Source organism: Apaloderma vittatum, unplaced genomic scaffold (genome assembly GCF_000703405.1).
Source record: "Apaloderma vittatum isolate BGI_N311 unplaced genomic scaffold, ASM70340v1 scaffold40020, whole genome shotgun sequence".
NCBI classification, from domain to species: Eukaryota; Metazoa; Chordata; class Aves; order Trogoniformes; family Trogonidae; genus Apaloderma; species Apaloderma vittatum.
The window spans coordinates 1,085-12,205 of NW_009694644.1; the positions used below are offsets into that span (position 1 = coordinate 1,085).

General features: G+C 38.8%; 1 protein-coding gene across 1 annotated transcript; it reads right to left on the reverse strand.

The window, feature by feature from the left end:
• Positions 1-794: 794 nt before the first annotated feature.
• LOC104267013 (chromosome unknown open reading frame, human C2orf66) lies at positions 795-1,856 on the reverse strand. Its single transcript, XM_009868222.1, has 2 exons — positions 1,734-1,856; positions 795-977 (listed from the first exon to the last, which is right to left on the reverse strand). The coding sequence occupies exons 1-2, from the start codon at positions 1,854-1,856 to the stop codon at positions 795-797; spliced, it is 306 nt and encodes a 101-aa protein (XP_009866524.1).
• Between the last annotated feature and the right edge of the window lie 9,265 nt (positions 1,857-11,121).

The window sequence follows — 11,121 nt, forward strand, 5'->3', positions numbered from 1 at the left end:
TGATTACAAAATAACCTCTCTAAGATACTAAGTCAATAACCAAAAAGGTTCGATTCGAGGCTTGAAATCTTCACCCATTTGTAAAATGGGAGAAAAAAAATTATTTACCTTTGTTCTGAACTCCCAATATTTACTGACTCTCAAAATGAGGCATGAAGGGATTTGTTACAGACTGTGGTTATGCACAGATGAAGTAGCTGATAAGTACCTCCTATAAATTCAGGCTGGATTTATTAATAATGCAACTTGACCCACCTTAATTTTATTTCATACTTATGGGGAGGCGTGAGTTAGTAATCCCTTTATTCAGCCTTCAGTTTTAGTGGTAGAAATAAGGAAAGTAGTAGGAATGGACCAAGATGTAAAAGACAATGTATGCTTTGTTAGTGCAGTATCTTATGTCTAAATTAACTGTCTTACATTATCTATATATCACAGGAAACCATTAGTCTCCATCTATAATAGTACTGATAAAGCCTGTATGGTCTATTACCTAAACATTTTTAGAAATCCTCCCCACATGAAAAGAAGAAAACAAAAATCATGGTCTATATAGGTCCAAAGGTACACCAGGACCATGTGTTATTTTACCAAAGTAGTAAATACCTCATAAATCTCCAACTTAACAATTTTACACCAGTTTCAGGCAAGAATTAAGGTGATACATTTTTAATTTCCTCTGTTTCTATACTTCAGGCAGAAATGAGAATCACTCGAGTCCAAATCTTTCACTTGGTTACATGTACCAATACAAAGGAAAAGGCATCCTCTTTTACCTTGGTCAGCAGCATCTTTCAGCCTTTGAAATAATTTGGAAAAGAGTTTTTCCTTTCTTCATAATCTGCAAATGCAGAAGCAACAGGATCTGAGTAGAACATGACAGGCCTTGGTCCTTCATTGTTCATAGTGAAAGTAGCTGGAAACTTTCTGAGATCAAGACCCCTGCCCGAAAAATAAGCCTGGAGCGTTCTGAAAAACTGAACATATTTGAGATGTGAAAACAGAGCATGCCCAACGGAGATTAATTATTTCTACTGACACAAAGTAGCTGTAACATTTGCTCCAACACGGGATTAAATCCTCTATTTTGATCATAAATTGGTATGACACAGGCAATACAATTGAGACTTGTCTACCCTGCCTGTGGCTTGTACACCTTAGATCACTTAAAAGTAGGAGCTAATGTTTCTTAAAACAGTGAGAAAAAATTGGGGGAAAATGGAATTTATTTTTCGCTTCACAAATTCCTTACAAGATCTTGAAAATGTTCCCTTAATGATATTTTCTTAGCTGGAATTAACTTCCAGATCTTTAGCCACTACTCAGGGCAACGTGTCAGATGCAGACTCATTTGTGCTTCTCAGCGAGGAGACAACGTGCAACCAACAGAGCACTCATTTGAGAGAAACAGACTCATCGTTCCTCTCCTGCTTCATGAAACGAGTGGTTGCATCATCAAAATCCATTTTTAAAAAAGCTAAAGCTGCTGGGTGGAGGTAGAAAGAAGTTTCACGCGCCACTGCATGCTGAGAACGTCTCTTCCGTTAAGGGGTACATCTTGACAGAAGAACGCTCCTTCAGTGGTGATTATTGACTACGCAAAGTGCACGGTTACTAACACTACACCTAATGGGCCCCTCTTACCTTTACATTTAGAAGGTAAATGGAAAACAACCTTCCATGCCGCCCCTCCCCCCCAAGCTTAAGCTGTCTTTCTCGCAGCATTTCCTTACCAGGTCTCTGTTTCTGGGGTTATCTAGAGGTTTCCATTTTTCTTCCGGCTGGAAAGGTGCGCCCTTCACCAGCCCTCTCACGGCCAGGGCCGTGCACAGCCCCAGGAGCAGCACCTTCCACATGCCAGCGGGACGGACAGACGGACCTGCAAGAAGGACAACGAACTGGACTCCTTAAGCCCTACGGAGCCGTCGCTGGTAACAAAGAGAGTGAGCATGAGAATCCTGTGGAGTGCTGAAAATAATTTAGCCACGGCAAGGGAAAGCTGCCTCCATTGCTGGCCACTTGTTTAGGTTGCTCCCCTAGCACTGGGGTACCAGGAAGAACAACTTACTCTTAAGCAGCGTTTCCCATACCAAAAACATTTCTAGTCGCTGGATTCTCTTCCTGAGAGGTAGCAGCATGATATTTAACATGAAATATTTGCATTTTTAAACTTACATTTATTATTATGTACAGGCATTTTCACCGGCTGATGATTAGTTACAGCACCGTATCTTCGTGTGCTCCAAGGAGAATGCAAAAACATGGCCTGAGATACAGATAGCTCAGATTTTTAAACGGCATGAAATGAAATATGGGCTACGTGTGTTAATGAGTGCAATAATAACACAGCCTGGTATAATACCCTAGAGACCAATTTCACAACTTGATTCATGGGATAAAACAAAGAAGAAACCACTCTCCCTTCCACGTTCTTTAAAATAAAGCTTACCGGTGGATTTGGCTCTGGCTTGCCCCTTCTTGGTGAGTCTCCTTGCAATCTGTGAACAAACTGATCCCTGCACTTATATTTCTAGTGGACTGTAGGTGGGTGTCAATGACGTTAGCAGGAGTTCAAAAATACAGTAATGATTCCATTTCCATCCATGACATAAAGACTCTTGAGAATTTCATCCTTAATACTCTTAAGACTTGTTGCTATCGAAAAGCGCAGTGCAAATTCCTCCTCCCTAAGCCGTACTGCTGAAAATAGGTGGTAAGGATATAATAAGTTTAAAACAATTCCTTTCAGAGATAGCAGAGCTGTACCAAAATATTACTTTCATTAAAAGTAATTAACCATATCTCTACAATGGTGACTAATAGATAATTACAGCTGAGATACAGATCATTTTCTTGATGCTGGAGAGAGGGGAAAAAAAGTAAGGACTGTTTCAAGATATAAAATCAAAACATTTTAATGGAAGTGTTGCTTTCTTACCCTGATTTTATCAGCAGTCAATATCCTCCTGTCAGACTAGAAATTCAGATGAAAACAGCAAGGCCCATGCTAATTTGCCTTGGCCTCATTTCGGTGTTCTTCGTCTCAAAGCTGCTCAATCGTTTTGCTTCCAATTTCATTATATTATTCTCTCCACTATTTAAATGCTACTTTAGTTAGTGTAACATAAAACGTATCTTTAGACAGACATGTTAAAACTAAAGATTTTGGCCATTATCTCACTGCAGATTATAGATGTTTATTTTCTGACTGGAAGCTTTACATCTTTCTTTGGTTTAGATTTCGAAAGCAAACCACAAACCTAACCCTGCCCTTCCAGTCAACTTATCCAGCTTGTATATAATTTTACGGACTCAGAAAAAATAAAAATAAATCACACACACACATAAAAAAAGAAAATCCATCAAAGCCCATCAATTCCTTTTCAAAACAGATAACCAGCAGACAGAAGACTCATCAAGAACCCGAACAGCAGAACTTGTGAAAGAGCAGCCCCAGTGTACGGGAACCTTCTTTGTTGATTTTCCAGGTAGACGCTTATTTCTCATTGAATTTGGTGTATAATTTGCCCTCTGAATCAACCAACAGCAGAACTATGGGAATGACAGGAAAGGGAAAAAGCTTGATTTACAGTTTGGGATTAAATTTTAATTCCTTATTGAGATTTTAAAATAAAGGGAAAAAAAAAGCCAGAATAGCAGGCAGTTTTCTTCCATCCTTCCCCCCACTCCCAATTCTTTTATTAATTTGATTTATTTAGAGAGAAAAAACTGAAGGATACACAGTATATTCAGCCAATAAAACATACCCAAGTCATCTGTAAATCTGAAAAAATTTTATTACTGTAGGAATTAAGGCAGTTTGGTTGACTGATGAAGTACAGATAGGCAAGAGATTCAATCAGCATATTTTTTCTGCAAGCTATCATAAAAAAAAACACCAAAAAACACCAAAAAACACCAAGAAAAGCCTACAAACTTGTTGCTTCCAGAGCTAAAAGTATTTGAGAAACTGAGCTGAAAGCCTGTTTAGACTTAGTGCTCATTTTCTTGTGGGTCTTTCAGTGTTTGGTTGCGTTGTTGAGGTTCTTTTTAAGATAATTTCACTGTAGCTCTTTCCTTCAGTCAAAGTCAAATATAAGCAGAACACATCTGTATTAAAGCACTATTTGTACCGTTACACTTCATGGGACAAAATCCCATCAAGTTGGTTAAACAACTGCTTTCCCTGGCAGGTGGCAGTGTGTTGCCTTTTTAAGGCAGCCAAATTTAAGCACTAGGATTTCTTGACAAATTATGTATGTAGACACACGTCTTCAAGTGAGCAGAATCTTTTGAAAGTGGTTACGCTACTTATACAGCCCTGGTGGCACAGTAAATGATATTAATGCGTGTCTGAATTCAATCGCGTCGAAGTTGAAAACGCTCGTAGCGTTATTTGTTCAGCTTCATGCAAGTTACTTCAAAGAGCTAAAAAAATATCTCTTTTTTTGTAGAACAAAAGGCAAATTTAAACCAAACTGGTTTAGCTGACAAAAAAAATCTCTTTTCTTGTAGAACAGAAGGCAAATTTAAACCAAACTGGTTTAGCTGAGAACAGGTTTTATACCTATGACGCTCTATATAAACTAGATTATTCACCAAGCTTTTTCCACGTGATTGCATTTCCCCTTCACGAGAGCAAAACAAATAGAACAGCCTGAGGAGAGTGAGTTAGGAAACTGAGAGAAGCTTCCTCAGCTATCACCTTCATTGTGTTCTGCATGAGAGGTGAAAAAAGCCTCCGTTACTTAAAGGACTGCTCTAGCCACAATGTTTTTGTTCACTGGTTTTATTTTCCACTTCGGTTCCCAAGTTAGGAGGAAAAGCACCAAACTGCTCCACACGAGTACCTGAGCAAAGACTAAAGGCGAACGTTCACCACGACACTCACGAGCGTGTTTGTACAACAGAAGTGCAGGGAACACTCACAACGCGTTACAGAGCGTGACTGCTAAGTGGCACTTTTTGCCAATTACAACCATTTGTACTAATGCAACCACGTTAAAACGCCACACAGTGATATACAGAAGTGTTTATTCAGCAGAGTGTGCTATACAGTGTACTCTGAAGTCATTCATACCTGGGCAAAATAAAAAAAAAAAAGGACAAGTAAAAATAAAGTGAAGTATACACTGCCGACAGGGAAACCATCCAATTACAAATGTCCCAGAGCAGCTCCCACTCAAGTTGCCCTTAACCAGAACAAAAAAGTACCAGTATCAAAAAGCACAGTTTTTTAAGATTCTGCGATTTCATTTTTCAGCAATTTCAACATTAGCTGCAAATACCTATTCTCTGAGGTTTTCTGAGTGTCTCACAAGACAAGGATTTTTGCATTGCATTGACCTGTATCTGAGAACTCAATTATAAAGAGTTTAATAAGCACAAATAATTCATGACAGCATTACTCAAACATTTACAGAATAAGACCCTGTCAATATCTCTAGAAACCTCTAACTATTAAGAGTTGGCTCCACCTACACCGCCAGACTTAAACCAACTGGCTAAGAACTGAAAACCGAGGAAGAGTTAAAAATGTGCAAGACAGGTTGTTTGTGAAGAGATAGACTTTTCCAAAAACTGCGTATGTATTTCTCAAAATGCTGCGTCCTCTGAAGACTAAACAAACACCAGCTATTCCTCCCCTCCCCAATGACCCGAAATGGGTATTTTGGCTGACATGATTCTGTCTTAGCTTTTAATTGCTTTTCCAAGCGCAAAGTCGCGAATCAAGTTACTTGGCCTAGGTTAAACGTGACCTCTAGAATCATCACCATATGTAAGGAAGGGCCTTACAGGCAGTTCTGCCCTCTCAGTGGTTTTAATACCAGGATATTCCTGCAGCTTGGAAATCAACAGCGGCCAAGATTACTGAAACAACACCATCACAAAATAAAGAAGAGAAAGTTAGGTGACAGGCACAAAAGCTTGAAAAGTCCCAACCTAACAGAAGCAATTAGCAGGAAAGATATGAGAATGGCACGTTACCTGTCGTGCCACAGCACTGGCAGCGTTGTGGCAGCCGGGTTCACAGAATCACGGAATTGTTGGGGCTGGAAAAGACCTCTGAGATCACCAAGTCCAGCAAGTTAGCTCTCGTTAAAAGAAGGTTAATAACTTGGGTCTGTATTGTTTCAAACAGCCACTGCAGTCAGCTGACACGTGGTCATTTTTCGTGCGGATCCAATTACCCACAGTCCAATGATAACCTTTGAGATGGTATCGTTATTCAAGATTCAGGGTTACACAGCAGTACTGTGGGAAAAAAAGTCGGGATTTGCAAGGATTTGTTCAAAGCATACAAAGAGTCCTGCAGAGACACAGAAGGAGAGCCAGTGGTGGCTTTTCCCTAGCTCTTCATCTTAAAAAGTATCTTTGTATTAGAAAATGTACATAAGAAATCCTTCTACCATATCAAAACAAAATTTTAAGATCTCGACTATTTTGGTTTTATTTAATGATGTGAGGAGAATCAGATGCATAAAACTTTCTTTTGTTTTCTTTTTCTCTCCTTTCTTCCTCCAAAACTCTTTTGGAGCTTTAACACAACTGACTGACCCTCACCTCTGTCCATTTTTCTTTTCACACTGGTATAGATATTGACAGTCAATGGCTTACAATATTTTGCTTAAAGTACAATTAGAGATTGTTTTTTTATTTTGAAGAAAAGAAAGATTTAAAAAACTGTTTGACACACAGACTTCGAAGTTGAGACAGGTGTCTGAGACTAGTTTTCCTCCCTTATTTTTCTTTTCTGTAACAACAGAAAGACTTGAGAAATTAAGGTCAGCTAAAGCTTTCTGACTTTGGCTGGCATGATTCCAAACCACAAATAAACCGTATTTGTCATAAACCTTCATTTCTGCACGGGTAGTAAACGGGGTCAAAATAATTTTTTTCCAAGTATTTTCCTCAATCTAAGTTTCAGTATGATCCACACACATAATTTCAGTCAACTTCAAAAACCAAATGTAAGGCTACAGAAGTCCCCAGGCTAGTTTGAGTGTATTCAGTTACTGGTTTAAGGCACAGTATTTTTTTTGTTCTAGAAAGCTACAAGTTTAAAGTCACAGTGAGGAATATCACATTTCAATTTTAGTCTGGCACTCTAACCATATACATCACAACTACTACTTGTAGACTTCTGTAAAATACTTCAGTCGTCGCGTGCTGCAGTCTCAAATGACGTTTTTGCACGCAGAGTGACTTCAAGTGGAAAATACTGAAGCCTGAACTCATCCAAAAGTAGCGTGCTTGGCATTTGAAAAAAACTAAACATCAACACACTTGCACATATGATACTTAAGATATGATACTTAACATATGATATATGATACTTAACATGGGATACTTAGTATACACACACCCCAAAATTATTTAAGTTGGGGGAAGGAGGAAGTCATTGCTGACATGCAAATCTTAGATAACCACCTACAGAAGGAGGGACTGGAACAGTGCGCCACCGAATAACAACTCTATGTCTGACTTTTACGGAAGCAAAAGTAGCCCTGGTACCACAGGTTCCTACAGAACTGGACCGCAACCTGCCAATAACCGTAGAGAGGCCGTGCTTACAAGATTTGTTCATGACAGTGTGAGTAGCAAAATCATTCTGCATTCTTAAACTAATCTTAAGTGAAACTGGGGTCAAAACATCAGAGCTTTGACTCAGGTTTCCATGCTACAAGGCAGTAATGAGCTTAGGTATCTGAAAAACTGAGCTGCTGGGCAGATATGCTTATGTAAGAGCTATAGACTTCTCTCCTTAAATGCTTAAAATACGTTTTTAAAAGCAATAATGTTTATTAACAAGATGAAATTTATTGATTTTATTTAAGCTTTAAGATAAATGAGCCGATTAAAAGCTTTGAATACATTCTCCCATCAAAAGAATATACATCAGAAAATACAGTGTTTCTAAATGTTTTCAGATAAATTTTTTAGACGATTTTAAGAATTCTGTTGAGAACAGTAGCTTAAAGTTCTGGCTCTAGAAAAAGCTAGAAAAACTGCCTTACTCTAACATAAAACCAGGTCTGTTTTCATCTCTCATTCATTGGCACACCCTTCCAGAGGCATACAAGAGCAGCACGTAGCTTTGGCGACAAAAGTACGTCTCCCCTAAAAGAATGGTGATGAGTTTTGAAACCTTTTATAGTACAGCACTAAGTGCTTATACAGGCTAGCTTGATTACCTTCCAGAACAAAAAAAAAAGAGATGTAAAAAAAGTCAAAGCTGTAAATTAAGAGACTGGCATTGACCAGGAAATGGAAAATAAGCATTAAGAATTTAGTCTGGTTTACAACCCACAATTTTCTAGTAGCTTGGTGACTCGAAACAGCAGCATGATTGTTGTACAGACACTATAACCACTTCCAAATGCACTTTCAGCTGTGTCAGTATAAATAAGAAAAAGCCTAAACACGCCCATCACTGTATTGAAACAAACGTGATCAAGTGAAAGCTTCTCAAAAGTTTCCATTGATTCACAGGCACATGATTGACTTTACTCTTCCTGTCAGAGCTTAGAAGCAGATGTACCAGATTTCAGAAAAAAGTCAAGCAACAAGTTCATAACCTTGTTGCTGGCATACACATGGGAAGTTAGACTTCGTATCAAATATCGACATATGCAACAATGGGTTTTTTTTAATTTAAGTGTCGGTATATTTTCATTTTACTTTTTTAAACTGATTTTAAAACATAAGCCAATTAGTTATAGTTGAAAAGTTCACTTCGACATACAGGCAGTCTCTACGCCTTCTGCAATATACTACTCCTACTCCTACACTGTTTAGGGTTTTGCTGTGCAATTCATTTGTTGGTTTTAAAGCTTAGCAAATAAGTGGTTTGTATATCAGCTCACTCAAACCCCAAATCACTATTAGTTAATATTAGAAATAATATTAACTTAAATTCCAGTTACTGCTTTTTTAAAAAAAAAAACACCACAACAAAACAAACGAAGAAACCCAACCAAAACCCAAAGCCAATTCCCCTTGTAACAGGATGCTGAAACCTGACATAGCACAACCAGCTTTTAAATCAAAACTGAAATCGCCACCTTTGGACACCGTCCATTCCTGCAATTTCAAGGTACATTCCATAACTCCAGTCAAGAGGGAGCGGATTTTCCTCACCAGACACACAGAGGCCTTTTCCGAACTGTTCAGCTGCACGTGTAGCTACTACGGCAGCAGCGTGGTGAGACTGTGAGGAATACAGGTTTGATCACATCAGCCAGACAAAATTCCACACTTCAGGAGCGATTCAGGGTATGGAGGCGTGGCCAAAAGTTTCTCATTAAATCTCCTCCTGCCCCGATGGGGAAAGATTCTGCCGTACGTGTATGCTGTACCTAAAATTAGTGACATTTAGTACTCCTGGTTCTTACCCTGCTTTTTTATTCAACAGCTTATAAAAATATTACAAAAGAGCCACACAAACAATCTTTTTTTTTTTTTTTAATTCATTCTGGGCAACACAGCCAGAAAATGGTGGCTTAATCTCAGCCTAAATGCTTGATTATGTGGCATAATCTCCATCTAAATGTGCTGAACACCCACACGGATAAAGAACAGCGGTTTTGCAAGATTAACACCTCAACCTCTGAAAAAGGAGGGAACAACAGAATTTGAGTCTGGAGGTTAAGAGAGATCCTCCCTTACAGAACAGAGGTCTAATCCGTTATGAGTTGATTTGTGTCTCCATCTTCTCCTACCCAGTCTAGATATCTAAAATTTGAAGAATAAGCTGGAATTTTAATTTAAAGGCAGTAAGAAACATTACAGTTTGCCAAAAGCTGTTTTGTAAATGCAACCTACTTATAATAAAGGATATTTCAGTAATATTTACACTTCCTCACACACACAATTAAAAGTCTTTACAGCAGGTTAGCTACGTTTCTGCTGAGACTGTAATTGTGAACAGCAGCAGAACTAGAAACCCATGTACCAGAAGCCTCTTCTCCAAAAGTAACAACAAACAATCATTGTATTTTACCTGAAAAAAAACCCCACAATTTTAGACTGCAATAAGAATCTAGGCAAGATTCTGTAACCCATTTTACGAAGAGTGGTAAAAACTACCAACAAAATTCCAAGATTTTAAGGTACAATTAAATGAAAAAATTGGTGTTATTCTACACTGGTGTAAATCAGAAGTCTCGCGTTGGGGCAGATTTGGGAAACTATCGAAGCTACTACATGCAGAGACCGTTTGCTCTCCTTATTCTGATTATTATTTTATTCCAGGAGCTCCAACAAATGGACTCGTGCATAAAGAGCCCACTGAGAACGCAAAACCAAACTGGAAGTAATATCCAGGAGTAAGACAAAAGGACGACGGAAGGCCAAGGAAGATGATCACCCACGTACATCAGATCCTGCTCATTTCACAGCCAGCCTTTCACCAGCCCCAAGGCACTTCTGCCACCGTCTTCCATTCGCAGCCATTTGAAAGCAGAAAAAAATAATATATTCTTCTATGTTTGAGTGGCAATTTTTAGGTTAAATCCGTGGATTTAGCTACAAGTATATTCAGACACACCCATTATATTATATACATATACTGCAGCGTACATTTGGTTAGAAAGAATCCATTCAAATCACTTTTCAGATCTAGAAATACTATGTATAATCTAACCTTTTAAAAAAGGTTAAAACCAGCACACAGATTACTAATAACAGTGACAGTGGTTTAGTTAACTACAATAATCTCACTCGGTTAAAGCGATTTTAATGACTTACTGATAGCTTGATCTGCAGACTTGTATATAAGCACACAAAACAGGTGCCTACTTCATGTTTGTCCTTCCTTTCGGAGAGTCACTGTGAGCCAAGTGTGTCCAGAGAGCACAAACGAAGTTTCGCTAACAACACGCCAGAGCTAACCGAGGCACTTTGGGCAAGGTTCATGAGATAGCACAAACGGAATGGGTCGGGCCGGCCATACTACTGCATCGAGAATATACTTGATTGACTGCGGGCGGCAGATTTCCTCTTACTACTCCTACGAGATGATTGAGCTGGTCTAGTATTTCCATATGAAGGCAACGGGTACCTCACACAGAGCGGAGACAGCTAACAGCAGCAAGTAGTAGGCTGATCTCTACACAAAAT